Here is a 14,835-nt window from a genome sequence, read left to right on the forward strand (position 1 = left end):
TGGGTCCATGATTGATACCAATGTATATGATGTTTTGATTTAGATTATAACATATCGAGTTGTTTCATTCTTGTCTATTAGTATTGGTATCTGTTCGAAGAAGTTGGTATATTTGAACTAGATAATTAGTATGAAGCACCAGTATGCGCTTCGTCCCTCTTCTCTTCCGTCTCTGACTCCGTCCTCTCCTCTTCCACCCCGTCCACTGTCATCTTCGGCCCTGTGTACCACTTGCGCGCAAACAGGAAGTAGTACGTCATGCAAGCGACCCACACGAATCCGTTAATGACGATCGTGTAGTTCATATCGGATGCTGCATCAAATCATATTAGCATATTTCTCAACAAAATAAACAGGTCTTCATCTCCATGAACGCAAAGGAATGGAATATACGTACGACTCGGATTCGGCCCCGTCGTTGGGAACATCGACAGCATCAACCCAAAGGCCAACCACAGCACCGCAACAATAGCAATCGGACGGCTCATAAATCCCGTATAGAACTCGCCCGGTCTGAAGCGCTCCTTGCCCCAGATCAAGCGGCAGAGGATGGGCGTTGCCCATGCGACGTAGTTACTGGCCACGAAGAGCGAGAAAAGTGCGTTCGCTGCGACGGAGTTGATGAGGCAGAGTAGGCCGAAAACGATGCTGACTGCTACGAGGCCGCAGATGGCGCGCACGGGCTGGTAGCGGATGCGATGACTGACGTGGCGGAAGTAGTTCGAGAAGGGGAGAGCACCATCGCGGGAGAAGGCCCAGGCTTGGCGAGAGGCAGCGGTGATCTGTTTGTGTTATTAGTGTAAGTTGGGTTGAGGGATGTTGAATCTGGGAAAAAGGGGGATGGGCGGGCATACCAAGCTGAGGCCAATTAGGAATTGGATTACGATCAGCACACCCATGAATCCGAGCGCGCCCTTTTTGCCTAGTGCGTCGTAGTAGACCTGGGCCATGGGCTGGCCGAACACGGAGTTGATTGTTGCGTTGACGTCCTGGTTCATCACTGCAGCTATAATGCTCAAGACTAGGAACCCGAACACGCATGCGCATCCGGAGGACCAGATGATTCCTAGAGGAACCGCCTTGGCGGCGTGTAGGGCTTCCTCGCTCATGTGCACGCATGAGTCAAAGAATCCGATCGACCAGATTGGCGCGAGGAACGCTAGGATGAAGTTCCACCCTGTTGGCCATGTACTCTCGTTGTCCACGTGCCCAAAGACCCAAGTGCCCGGGTTGAGGGACTCCCCACGGGTGACTTTGCCGACGGGCAGAGCGATGACTGTAGCGATGATGATGGCAATGTTGATGAAGATGCAGAACGTCTGGATACGGGGCATGATTGGTCCCGAGTAGACGCTGACAACGGCGTGAACTAGGATGAGACCGACATAGACGCCGTAGATGGTGCCGTTGGAGGCGGAATAGGTACCGTCGCGGGTGATGGAGACGCAGGCGAGAATCATAAGCGCGAGGGTGTCTGGCAATTAGCAGCAAATCACTCTCAGGGGGTGAGTGAAGGCTTACAATCCACGGAGCAAATTCCGCCAATCAGGCCCAGCGTATTGCTGTAACCAACCAGGAAGCTCAACACATTTTTATATTTCTTTCCAGCAAAGTAGTGCGTCCACCAGTATAGACCACCAGCTGTAGGCATTGCCGATGCCATGTCGGCCTATATTGTTGTCTTAGCATGGCTTGGCATGTACTAGGGCGAAGGTCCACATACCAGGGCTAATCCAACGAAGAAGATCAAGATACTTGCGGTAAACCAGCCCTGCATGATGTTAGCTCGTGCCACGCGAGCTGTAAGCCCATATGCATATACCCACCCAGATCATCCCTGCAGGCCCGGCCGGTAAGGAAAACGAAAGTGTAGATGCGATTGACGGCACTAAACCCATGATACTGAATGCGACGGCGAATATTTGCACGGTGGAATACTGGCGACGGAGTTCCTGTTTGTAGCCCATTTTGGCTGACACCTGTTAGCATGGGCGTCCGTGACCCTCGTCCCTGAACAAATCGGTCGCAGACTCACCTAGTAGTTGCGAATCTCCGGGATCCGAGAGTCCAGCTTCCTCCGCGCCAGAGTTGGCCGAGACGGCCGTAGGGGATGCCTTTGCGGCCATTGTCCCAGGATGGACGAGCAAAAGTGAGATCGAGCGGAATGGGGGACACCACGAGGTTGTCCAAGGAGGGCAAAAGGGTCAAAAAAGATTGAAGTCGAGGCCAGTCACGGGGGAGAAAGCAGCAGTTATAGGGATCGGATTGAGTTTGCCAAGCAACGGATTAAACCTTCTCGATCCTCGACACTTCTTCAGCTCGGATCAATTTGGCTGTCAAGGTCTGTGACACAGACAATCCTGTTGCAAGGGTGAGAGACCAGGAAGAAGAAAGAGAAAAGCTCCTCCCGGTAGCCGCCAGGACATCCCTGGAATTAAAGCTGGCGACCTTCGTGTGTCGTGCGCCGGGGTTGCAGGTCGCCCTTCCACGGACCTCTTGTTGCATCTCCTCACTCCGGCTGGCCCCCCACATGGGGGGAAGTCGTGGGTCGCCGATCATCGGGATGGCAAGATTGGATTGTGTGCCACTGGGCACTTCTGCAAGGCATAGAAATGAGAATGGGCAACGTCAAGGAGCAAGATCGGCTGCTGGAACCTGATTGACAGTCTGGTAAGCTGGCTGTCATCCAAACTATACTCAAATTATCTTTTTTTTCCCATCACCAAAGTATGAGCTTAACTTTCTCTTTGTCTCCTTCCTGCAGGAATGATGATCTGGAACCAGTGCTATAGACTGCGCTGGAGTCCGCGCAAAGGAAATCCCGCCGAAGACAGGATGGATCCACCGCCCGGCCAGGAGGTGAGACCAATGGCCATCCCGTTCCCTGGAAATGGCGGCTGCACTAAACAGCCACTGGCAACTCTAGAACTTCGCTTGTCACTGGCTCGATCGTTGCGCCCGCAGATTGAGTGTCTGCAACTGCGTCGGATGTATTCTCCTACATGGCTAGTTTGATGCTAGCGAAGCGTGCTAACGGCTGAACACGGAAGCCCTTACTCTCCTACGCACGATATCGCTCTAATTTAGTATCGTATACTAGTCTCGAATCCATTAGTTGTGGTATGCACGTAATAGTTAGTAGTTTAGTAGCTATTGTTAGCGAGGCAAAGCCAGCCAGCCAGTTTTGCCCGGTCGGAGATGACCCGCGCCCACTTGCTTGGGTCGACTCAAACTTCAGTCATCAGTGCGCGCTTCTACATCTCCACTCGGAGGACGCCGCTGAACCATGAACTAAAAGTTAGTTCGACTGTCTACCAAACTGTTGCGAAAGTCTTTCCAGGTCCTGATAGTCCTCCGAAGTGCTGCCTGGTTGTTTCCAAGAGCCATGACGTCCCCATGCGGTGCCGATCGAAAGCTATTAATTACTATTTACGTCTGTACAAAACTAGTACTAGGAGAGTTACTCTACTACAGCTAGTGGTGAAATTTAGTCCAACATTAAGCAGGGTAGAAATAGTTATCATGATATTGAGATCGATCAACTGCTTCGCTAAGATAAAGCCACTGGAGAAGAAGAGAATTCCAGATAATGCAAGGCTCCCCTGATCGAGATGCAAACTCCATGTCGCCAAACGAGACCCTATTGCAGTCGCTGCTGTTCACATCATTATTACAGGGTATCTATGTGCCACTTTTATCGTACAGTCTATAATACATGAGAAGGGAAGTCGCGGGGTCTTGCCGCCGCCCGTCATATCCTTAACGTCCCTCAAGGACCTTGAGAACCAGCTCGTATGTCCCGATGGTGATCGCTGCCGACGGCACCGTGCGGAGAAGGTGTGCCGTCAATCCTCCATACAGCGCGATCACTCCCTCTTCCTTCAAGATCAACCGCGCACACTGGAGGATACTAGTATACTTCTGGCGACCGTCCGCCATCGGAGCCTGTCGAAGTCGAGTACGGATAACCTGCAAAATGTCAGAAGATGCATATGCTGGGATTCGCGACGCGTCAACTCACCTCATGGGGATACGCGATCAAGCAAGCAAACAGCTTCGACAATCCCGACGCTCCACTCAGAGCAAGGCCCTGAACAAACTTGTTCGAATCCGAGTTCTTATCCAAATTGACCTCCTTGGAAATAAGTCCCTTGATGCGCTCATACATGGCCAGATGCAGTGTTGTTTCGATTGTGCCCAAGTAGCTGGCCGTCAGACCTCTGTAGAGACCCTTGGGACCCTCTTGTTGCAGAATCTGCTTGGTACAATCAAGACTGTTCTTGTACCGGCGAGCACCAGCCTTATCCAACTGAAGACGAGTTTTGACCACCCAAATAGGGTTGGTAGCTGAGCCCGTGGCGATACCAGCGCATGCTGCGGACATGGCATGTACCAGAGTAGTATCCTTGTCGCAACCCAAGATCTCCGGCAGCAGGCGTTTGCAGTTTCCGTATGTGTAGAACTTCACCGCACTGGCCGGGACGACACCCGTCAAGCTGGGTCCAAGACCCTTGAACATACCCCGCCAGCCTTCAACACGATGGATAGAGAAGAGAATGCCGAACGTCTCGCGAAAATGGCGGATAGAAGTCCGAACGAATGACTGACGAACGTGCGCGTGTGTGGGAATTGAGCGGTTCACGCCCTGTGTCTGATAGTAATCGGTTTGCAACCTAGGAAGCACAAGATACGTTAGCATGCAAAGCTGGGTTGTTGCTTGAGTTGAAGGCTTATCCTACCGCGTGCGGAGAACATCAAGAGGACTCGTAACGATAGCAGTGACCATGCCGCCGGTACTATAATAAAACGTCAGTATTCAGCTTCTCAATGATAGCATTGAATCAACTCACGCGCCAGCAACCAAATGATTCCATGGTCCCAAGCTAGACACGCTGGCCTTCTCTTCGATTGCCTCCGTCGGCAAGGACGGCGGGAGCGGATCTCCAGACGCGCCTCCCGACTGGTGAGCAACAGGCTGCATCTTGCCGGAGTTGATGAAACAGTAAAATAACTTCCAATCTGCTCAGCGACACGAGAGTAACAGAAGACTCTAGGGGCCAGAGGAGAGATCGGAGAGTGCAGGAGAGATTAGCCTGGCCTGGGCAAAATCAGGAAAGTTTTTTTTGCAGGAATAAAATACCGAGCGGCGAATCCCAGGCGGTCTGGCCTTCCCCATCCAATCATGTGACCTGCCATCGAGGTCCATGGATATCCACTTTGTTACCCATTTGTGACATAGGTGGTTACCTTCCTAGATAGAAAGCTTGCCACTGATTTTGTTTTCATTGTCAAACTTCTGATATACAGTCCATATTCGGGGTATACGATAGTAACCCCTAGATTGATGTGTTAGCAACTCGCGCGTCAGGAAATACTGCTTACTCCGGAGCTGCCGGGGGAGGATCTGTCCCCGAATGCCTTAGTCAGGCGGCCCCACCCCGCGACGGCCCCACTGGCTTCCCCATTCAGGTCAGCTTTCAGGGCCTCAGGAACCCAGGGGAGAATGTAACGCTGGGGGATACTGCGGACTCTATGACTTTCAGATACTCACAGACAGTAGTTAGGATAGCGAGGTGACTTCACTTTGGAACAACTAACATGAAACATACTATGGCAGTTGCTCTCAAGAGACGGTACTGTTACTGCTGGAACGTCCAGAAGAGGGAGAACCTCGTGGTTATTACAAGTACTTAGCCACTTTTATATGAATACATACGGTAGAAGGTGTGTACGGGAAGAAAGAGACGATCAGTACTACCCAACTTTTTACAAAGAACTTGAAAGGATTCGATGTCATTGATAATGAGTGGAATCAGTAGTATGAGAAATGGTGCATCTGTGAACACGCCTCAAATCGGAAAATCCTTGAGCTTGCTACTAAGATGCATATTGAGGAGAAAGAAAGGAGTAGGTCAAGCAGCAACCGATGGACAGTGTCCCAAGATTCAATACTCGTCCCGCTCAGAGTACCTAAGCTTCAGGACTTTTGAGACATGTTCGTAGCCGAGCTTGGTTTCCTGATAGCGGGCGAGAACTCTGGCTGCTTTTAGCACGTTTCTGATTTCTCTTCCGTTCAATTTGTACTCCTCCAGATCGAAAAGCTCACTCCCAGAGAATGCTTTTCGATCCGACTTTCCGAGTAAACGGATCCAGATATGGCGGCGGGACGCCGAGTCGAGTTCGGGATAGTGGATGGCAACATCGATATGGGATTCCAAGGCAGGGTCCATGATCTCGACACGATTACTAGCCAAAAATATAATCCCCTAATGGGTGTTATGTTAGGACTATTATTGAAGACTGTGTTGAGCACATACCTCAAAGTATTCCAGTAGTGGTAAGAATACATGGGATAGCGCCTTTTTCTGGGGATCGCTGGGGTTGTGTTTCTGTGTGAGAATATCGGCCTCCTCTAGAAGAAGTACAGCGCCCCATTTCGGAACCATACGCAGGACAAAGCTCAGGCTCTCCTTAATTTGCGCAGCAGTTGTTCCTAGCGCTCCCGCGTTCTGGACGTAAAGCGGGACATGCATGACTTCGGCGACACATTCGGCGGTCAAAGTCTTGCCAACGCCAGGGGGACCATGCAGGAGCATGATGACATTGCGGCCATTGCCTTGAAGCAAATCGTCAGATACATCGGATTTCTTTGACTGAGAAGTCGCGAGCGCAAGAACCAGGTCCTTGAGATCTTTGGCCTCGCCGTCAGGCAGTACCAGAGATTTAAACGGTCGCGATTTCCAGACAATATCCGATACACCGTCGATGCAAAGTTCCAGCCATTTTCTGTCTTTGAGAGAGTAACCACGTAGAACTGGAGTTGCGATCAGAAAATCTTCATCAGAGGGTGAGTCGGATATATCTATCAAGCTTATTGAATTTTTATCCGAGTGGAACGCGAGATATGCCTCCGTGTCAATGATGACTCGGCTGTTTATTTTGTACCTAATCTCTTGACCACCATAGGATGTCAAAGCTAATCCTTGGTAATGCTTGTGGTGATGGCCTTCGTACTGATACCAGAGCTTTCCACGAAGGATCAGGCTTTCGCGCAGGATGTCCTTATCATTATGGAACATAAAGGGAATCATTGGCAAGGACATAATAGGCTTGGTGCCTTCAAAGGCTGGAATGTAGAGGGTGTATTTCCTGTACCCAATTTCGTAGCCATTATAGTCAATGTAAACGGCTTGAATTTCGTAGTCTGAATCGACCCAACACGTTTCAAGACGAAAGGCGCGCTTGCAATCGTTCACGGTACTGAGAACTATTTGACCTGGTTCAAAGATGGTCCAGAGCATGTCGAAAGTGATCATGCCGTTGAGGACAAGGTTCTGCTTGTTCGTGATGATATCGCTGAGTTCGGTTGCCAGGACCCCATACAGTAGATCGATGTGGGCCTTAGCTTGCGCGCCCGACTCGTCGTCTCTAGCTTCGGAAAACAATTCCCAGCGGTGGACAAACGGTTGAAAGGGCTTGCTGAACTCTACGCGCTCGAGGGACATAGTAATGCCAGGGTAGCCATCCATGACCCTAGCCAAGACCCCTTTGAGATGTTCACTCTGCACAACTATCGAGTCGACTTCGAGCCTTCCGTGTCCACTGGAGCATTTGATATTTCGAACAAGAAGCGCGTACTGGCCGGACTCAGGGGCCCTTACTGGCTCCACGATACCGGCGGCAGGCTCTCTAGTCCATGACTTATTGCCGTTATAACTAGGCTCCGTCTGGTAGAGGTTAAGAGTCTCGCAGATAGAGCCGGCTGGAGCATACTGCACACTTCTGCTGTCATTCGCTGGTACGGTCGTTAGCTCAAGTCTAGCTCTTCCTGCCTAGATAAGGACTCCTCAATGATTTTTTGAGGAGACTTAAATCTGCAGAAAATATATATCTTGTGTATTGCACTTACAGATGATATCCTCACTTATATCTATCAAGATATGATTTGGATCAGATATAGAAGAGGAACGGGGAGGGAGACGCTGAAGTAGCGGCCTTCTTCTTTTGCTGACCCTATCCATTCTTCTCATAGACATCTTGTGTTATGATAGAGGTGACGGAGTTTTGTTGACTGGCTTTCGAGATAGGAGGGTGGCGAGCAAGATAGTCAATAGATGAAGATAGCAGCAGGATCTGTAGCCGCTTGAGCACGGAAGAGGAGCAGCGATAGCTGGTCAGACCTCTGACTTTGTAGTATGAAGTTAGAATCTAGCGCCTCTCCACCTCAAGTGAGAGGAACAAGGAGTCTCCCTAGCCCTTCAAAAAAATGACTCTGAGCCCAACTCAAAAATTCGCGTGCCGTCATTCACTACACCGCCTCACTGTGTTTCCAAAGTGTGGGAGAAGTGAATAAAGGAGACTAGAGATCCACAGGTAAGAAATCCTCGCTAGAGGAATATACGCCTAGGATGAGACTGTCTCGTCATCACTTTCTACTTTGGGTTTACCTGAGTAGTATGGCCATATCTCAAAGCTAGCTAGGGATCTACATGCACCAACTGGTCATTTCTGTGACCAGAAATGTATTTCTTGTCCTCTTCCGTCTGACAGCATGGAACAAGATCTGATGTAATTTGATTATCTACTACTAGTAGTCAGATCTGCCATCGAGTAGCTTCGGCACACATGCACTTTCTGATCTTTAGAAGGTTCAATAACCAGACTATAAGACTAACGAGTTTGGTTGAGGGAGAGGCGGATTCTGGCCAATCATCTTTACCTGACGGAAGTCTGAAGCATATTTCATCTATAACACGCAGAGCGCTTACATGTCACATAGATATCTCCTATCCTAACCACATATTCTCCTGCTCAATGTCGTCTCCCCTAATACTGCGCCACCATTCACTTTGTCGTACAAGTTCACCATCTTCGCCACCCAAAAGAGACCAATACTTCTTCAAGAACCATACCTTTGCTTCCCAACTACGGACATCCCACGGCGTACCAGTCGAAGCATACCCAGTGGAGACTTGCCGATCCCTCTTCCCAATGCCCGCACCTCCCCAGCACACTAAGCCAGAAAGCATATCGTCGAAGAACTCATCCTCATCTATATCGTGCTGGCGAGTGATGAGGTTCCTTCGTAGCGTTCGGAATGGTAGAATGTCTATCATCGGATGGTGCTCAATAGTAATTTGTTCTTGGAATGGCCTCAGATCTGGCTTTAGAGACTTGAAAGTTTCCTGTACTGTGCGGATCAGATTCCTCTTGGCTGCCTCGTCTACCATCACCGCAGTGGGCCGAAAGAATGGCGAGAGGGATTCGTCAGCACATAACGCTTCCTCTGTAACACCCACATGCCTGACAAGATCAAGAATTGCAGCGATGGTGCAAACTCTGTCGATGCGAAGACTGTTGGTATATGGATCGGCTGTAGTTGTATTCGTGCCAAATCTGAATACTCTGACTTCATTATGGCCGAGAAGGTCTGGACATTCTGTCTGTATTCGGAAATGCGGGCTGGTACAGCCGCAGTCAATGGTGGTTGTCCAGTACAACTCCAGGCTGTCACTGGGCTTATCGCTAACGAGAAGAGAGGGATCGACACATGATGGAGGGTCCCACACAGTTAGGGCTGAGGGAGATTCATCAGAATATAGATAGGGTGTTATGGTGGAATCTGATGTGTATAGTGCCGATGGACTCTCAGCTGAAGCTGGGATAAGTTGCTGGCAATTACCAAGAGTGGCCACAGATGTTGACGGAACCGATACATCCGAAGCATCATAGAGTGGAAGGGTCTTTGGAACGATACTACTTGAAGTGTTGGGTAGGCCAGACGCTGTGATCGCCCCACTTGGTTGTATGCCAGCAGCTGGGGTGCTTTTAATGGCCGGGGTCTGTCCCGCAGACTCTGCCAGCGCTTCGAGGCGACCTAAGCGCTCACGAAGCTTTTCTCCTAAACGAGTACGTAATTAGTAATTACTTTTGCTAGCTAATCTCCGATGTGGTGACTCCAAATGAGACCCGCACTTACGGTATCTGCGTTGGGCTTGAATGTTCTGTTGCCGCCTCTTCTCCGGGTCACGGCGCAGAGGTTTCCGCTTTTTCTCCCCCACACTTTCGCTATGTTGAATCGCTCGGGTTTGAGGTGGCATGGCTGACTTAACAGTCCCCTCAGTAGCATTGATCACCGATAGGAAACCAAGGATTAAGCAAATAAGCCACGCAGAGCGTTAGGAACATCCCAGATGGAGGCAAGAGACGTACGAGCTCATGGCTGATGTCAGCCACTGGATTCCAGGCGCAGCATCGACTGTGCGCGCTAGGCTATTTCGGGATTGGTTTGTCGGCCGACCCACACATTGACACCTCAGGCACTACATCGGTTCCATCGCATGCCATTTCTTACATTTGGCCAACTGTGATCACTTTTAACATCAATACTGACGACTCTTCTTATTTCTCCAACACCACAAAACCCGAATAGAATTTGACGTGCCATTCTTCCGCAATTGGGGCTTTCAACTGCTAGTAGATATAACCATCAAGTAATCAAGGTCCCATTACAAGTCAATTACAAATGATTCCAATTTACCTCTTGCCTTCACGATATGCTAGACGGAACCTTTGAGCCAATTGCTCAACTCTGCAGGATGACCAAGCCAAACTTTTCCACCAGCATGCCGAACCCTCATCAGCAGTTAGGACTTGGATTTTGATTTGGCCTTTACGAGCATTTCTCCGTAATTGTGATGCTCATACAAAGGTTCTTCGCTTTTCCGTGACAATGGCTGCGGGAGAGTATGGGGGTCTATCTTGCCGCCCTGGAACATCACCACAATATCCGAGCCACCAAACTCAAAGTGAGAAATTTCATCACCTTTATTAATGGTAGCCCCCGGCTTAAGGTCATCCCTGACCACCACAGACGAGACTTGCGCCATGCCAATCGGTAGAACAGCAACCGTACCAATCTTGTCGTTCTCTATAATGATAATCCCCCGTGCTTGCAGGAATTGATACCCTTCTTTATCTGTCGCCTCCGCTCCACGGAAAACAGGCCCCGACGAGTATACAGGACGCATAGGGCGTTTTGGCATCAAAGAGCGACTATCAGGCTGGTATTCAACGTCTAGGTAAGCCGCACCATCAATAGTGTCGATGACTTTGATAGTACCTCCCACTGGAGCGTGCTGACGATGATAGTCAAATGAGTTTAGAAACGAATGCAGCCAGACTCCGCCCTTGAAAGAGTCGCCATAATCGGACTTGTACGGCCCAAGGAGATCGCCTATATGCCAAGGAAGACCTTTCAGCTCGACCAATGAATCATCAGTGATATCCCAGTATCCGGAGAAGGTTGAATCCGCAGGAAAGATGACAATGCTGTCGTCACCCTCGCCATCGATGGGCCGTGCGCCATCTTTGAGATGACGACAGAAGAACTGATTGAAGTTCTTCCACTTCCCCCCTTCGGTTTTGGATTCATCCGCCTCGAATACATGGAAGCTTGGAGCATTCCAGAAGGAAGTGAGCGATGCTTCGTTCAACGACTCTGGTCGGTCCATGTGGCTTCCAACCTCCTTGGCAAACTTCACCATCCATTGGGAGAGCTCAGATAGATCTTGCCCCACAGATTCGGGCCTAATCGCAGTTTGACAATCCTTGAGTGGAACCTGGTCAAACACGAAATAGAAGATGCACAAAATATAGTAGATGTCTCTGCCCTTTGCTGACTCGGTGGGTATCCAGCCGTCAACCATCCAGGTTGCAAAGTTTAGAAACCCTTTGGCAGAGGTGAGTCCGTAGCTTTCCATCTCAACAATCCTGTACTGAAGCGCAGATTGGATAGCTTGTTCAAGGGCCTCCATTCCTGAAGCATAAGGAAATGACTTGTCGAGTAACTGGAGAAGCTCGTTAACGATGGGTGCGTAACGCATTTTGGAGCTCGAAGTGCTGGACACTGCGCCGGATGAGCGACTAGGCAAATTGATTATACTGAACATGATGGCCGAAATGGTGATGAAAGGCTGTTATGAGGAAGCGAGACACTAATATCCGTGTTGTCAGGTCGCACTTGTCCAGACAATATAAACCTAGCGCTCAATTATTAGACATACGAGAAAGGGAGGGCCACAGTGACGTGATGGTGAGATGCGCATAGTCGTTATTAACATTGGCACGACCTGTGATTCTGATTCAATGGCTTATGGAGCAGTATATTGATGGGCGCCCAAGGCCTGGACCTTTTTCATGGTGCTTTTAAAGAGTCCAGCCTCTCGCATACTTGGAGTCTAACATTAATTCGGCCAAATTGTAACACATTTCGTTTAATCAAAATGAGAGCCAGAGTGTTAAGAAGGCTGTAACTGCAATCGAGGAGCAAGTATGTGAATCCGGACTGACTTCAACTTTGCAATGTGGCGTTCGCCCCGCCCCCTCCCCCGGGGCTCTAATACGATCAGTGATACTGTAGGGTCTTCTCTTCTACCCTCTGTGACACCTCATTCATATGATGCTAAGAATGGAGGTCTGCTGGATGGTAGAGGGACCATCCTGTATAGCACGATCGTAATCATATAGCCATTTCATGTAGCCTAGCTAAACTCACCATCCATGAAAGGCGGTTAATTGCCGTATTATTCTGCTCTAGCATATCGAACATGATATATGTCCCAGTTCTAAGACATTAGCACACCGTTGATATAGTAGTGATACTACTCGGTCGATGTTGAACTCTAACCTATATTCATTCACGAAGCTGGTTAGTATATCCTTCAGTAATGGCAAGTTTCCCCGCATTAATTTTTCGCTCCATGTCTAATAATTATTTTATTATCTATCTACAATGGTACTGCCATGAAAAATCCGAACCAGTAAAATGATTAGGGGAAGTATATGAAAAACGCAGAAAGACAAAGGAGACCACGTGACGTGAAAGGAAGCACGACCAGTCACCTGATTTGAAGACAACTTCATGTGAACAACCCAACTCCTCCTGTAGTCCACCACTACGTATGACTTCATTGTACCTAATCTTGTTCATCATTCGATCATCAGCTATGACAAAGTTCAGACCGTTCGGGCAAAGTCTCATCGGCTCTGTTCGTCCTGGATCGGCCCAGGCTACTTCCATCGGCCGATTCTGAACAGACTAGATGCGTGCCTGGCCATTTGTGAAGCATCTACTGTTCCTGACATGCATGGTCTGTGGAGTCTTTCCATGAATCTATGTTAACTGCTGACCGTGGATCACAGATATGAAGAATATAGGGAAGAGACGCTGACTGCAAAAGCCTAGACCGGACCGTTGGAACCAGATGCGTCATCGACTCTGTTCTCGGCCAGATAAGGTTACATATGCCTCGCCGGCCACGCCAACAGGTCCTACTCAGAATCTAGCCTTCCATGACGTCGGGCCGATGTGAAAAGCAAGCTTTGCCTCAGTGGCGGGTTTATTCACTCGTTGGATCTGGCTTCTATTGTTAGGCAGAGCATGCTCGACAATACTCTTGTCGACTGTCCTCTTCATTCTAAAAAGGACAAACTCGCTAAGCGGGGCCGGTGTATTCAATGGGGGTGTCCTGAGCGACTTTTCCCACTCGGCTTGAAGGGAGAGTCGCCTTTCTCGCTGAATGGTGAATCGCACACTGCGGAGACATTCCGTACCCTCTGGTGTTGGATGCCTTTGATAGGCCAACAGAGACACTGAAATCCGATTCTCATCACTCTTACTTTGACAACACAGCCTTCTGTACCTGCATAACACCGGGTAGCTTGAATAATGTCCGAAGGAAGGCGCAGCAACGAATCAAGCTCAAGCTCCTTGATCAGTTATCACAGTGTCGAGAGACCGAATGCAGACTCCGACGCTGAAAAAAGACATGATCTCACCCCCGACAGCGACTCATCACCAAGCGGTCCTCGTACTCATCGAGTTCACTTCGGGGCGGATCGCAGGTTTGAATATGGGGACTGGGATACAGATGAACGAGTTCTCTCTCCCGGTACATCTCGCCTTCGACGCCGTTCGTCTACTCAAGCGTCAGTAGACATCACCGATTCATCCCACAGAGGTCCACCATCTACTAGTACAAATGGCAGGGACGAAGAAAATGAGAAAAAGCAGCAACACACGACGACGACTGAGAAAAGATCCAGACGTGAACGCCTGAAAGCATTCAAAGATTCGATCAAAGAGAAAGCAGCGAACCTTGCTGCTCGTCTCGGTCGTCCAGATGATATCAACGAAGACGACCTACAGCCCATCGACCATCGACGTCGCAACACTGAACCTGATCTGTATCTCAGAGAAGAAGATCAAAACCAAACCTGTAGTACCGAGGCGCATCGGATCGTTCGTGAACTAGCACATGAAGCATCCGGCCGTCGTCCGAGTGCCCGTAGGGACTCGGCTTTGCATCGTGCTGCTGGGGTTTCTGCCCAAGATGATGATTCTGGAAATGAAGCGATACCTCGCCGAAGTTCTGGATCGGGAGGCGTTCTATCTCAACTGCTCAGACTTAGCGGGGGCTGGGACCAATTCCAGAAAGGAGCGCGCGGGCTCCACCTAGCCAGTGACACGTTCTACCCTTTCGGTGGAAGCACCCCAGGCACCACGACTCCGCGAAAGGAGAAAGTACGATGGTACAAGAAGCATGGTAACGTTTCAGCATCAACCTTAGTCGGAGGTGGCAGTGCTAGCGGTGCAAGCACCCCTGTTACCGGTGAACTTTTAAGCGCTGCATCCAGACGACGTGACAAGAGCCGAAGGCATAGCATGAGACTCGAGGAGGAGATTCAGGTTACCTTACAGATTGCCGAGATCATTGCTCGACAGAGGTATATCATGCAACTGTGCAAGGCATTAATGAGATTTGGGGCTCCAAC

The 14,835-nt window shown here is 49.6% G+C and overlaps 6 protein-coding genes across 6 annotated transcripts; 1 reads left to right on the top strand and 5 right to left on the bottom strand.

Moving 5' to 3' along the window:
- Positions 1–125: 125 nt before the first annotated feature.
- Positions 126–2,126, bottom strand: An14g01850 (uncharacterized protein; the record flags this gene model as incomplete). The annotated part of the gene is made up of 7 exons (XM_001400774.3): positions 126–313; positions 398–782; positions 855–1,474; positions 1,522–1,669; positions 1,724–1,771; positions 1,827–1,972; positions 2,036–2,126. The coding sequence occupies 7 exons, from the start codon at positions 2,124–2,126 to the stop codon at positions 126–128; spliced, it is 1,626 nt and encodes a 541-aa protein (XP_001400811.1).
- A 1,633-nt stretch (positions 2,127–3,759) lies between these two features.
- Positions 3,760–4,981, bottom strand: An14g01860 (uncharacterized protein; the record flags this gene model as incomplete). Its single annotated transcript, XM_001400775.3, has 4 exons — positions 3,760–3,969; positions 4,022–4,673; positions 4,740–4,796; positions 4,851–4,981. 4 exons carry the CDS (start codon positions 4,979–4,981, stop codon positions 3,760–3,762), a joined length of 1,050 nt encoding a protein of 349 aa, XP_001400812.1.
- A 964-nt stretch (positions 4,982–5,945) lies between these two features.
- On the bottom strand, positions 5,946–8,036 carry An14g01870 (uncharacterized protein; the record flags this gene model as incomplete). Its single annotated transcript, XM_059744092.1, has 3 exons — positions 5,946–6,266; positions 6,318–7,795; positions 7,910–8,036. The coding sequence occupies 3 exons, from the start codon at positions 8,034–8,036 to the stop codon at positions 5,946–5,948; spliced, it is 1,926 nt and encodes a 641-aa protein (XP_059604613.1).
- A 750-nt stretch (positions 8,037–8,786) lies between these two features.
- An14g01880 (uncharacterized protein) lies at positions 8,787–11,951 on the bottom strand (the record flags this gene model as incomplete). The annotated part of the gene is made up of 5 exons (XM_059744093.1): positions 8,787–9,901; positions 9,980–10,106; positions 10,213–10,272; positions 10,355–10,463; positions 10,708–11,951. The coding sequence occupies 5 exons, from the start codon at positions 11,949–11,951 to the stop codon at positions 8,787–8,789; spliced, it is 2,655 nt and encodes an 884-aa protein (XP_059604614.1).
- Positions 11,952–12,453: 502 nt separating this feature from the next.
- On the bottom strand, positions 12,454–13,081 carry An14g01890 (uncharacterized protein; the record flags this gene model as incomplete). Its single annotated transcript, XM_059744094.1, has 2 exons — positions 12,454–12,542; positions 12,904–13,081. 2 exons carry the CDS (start codon positions 13,079–13,081, stop codon positions 12,454–12,456), a joined length of 267 nt encoding a protein of 88 aa, XP_059604615.1.
- Positions 13,082–13,729: 648 nt separating this feature from the next.
- Positions 13,730–14,785, top strand: An14g01900 (uncharacterized protein; the record flags this gene model as incomplete). The annotated part of the gene is made up of 1 exon (XM_059744095.1): positions 13,730–14,785. A coding segment is annotated over one exon (1,056 nt), but the record flags the coding sequence as incomplete, so codon positions are not given.
- Positions 14,786–14,835: the final 50 nt, after the last annotated feature.

Source organism: Aspergillus niger (genome assembly GCF_000002855.4).
Source record: "Aspergillus niger supercontig An14".
NCBI classification, from domain to species: Eukaryota; Fungi; Ascomycota; class Eurotiomycetes; order Eurotiales; family Aspergillaceae; genus Aspergillus; species Aspergillus niger.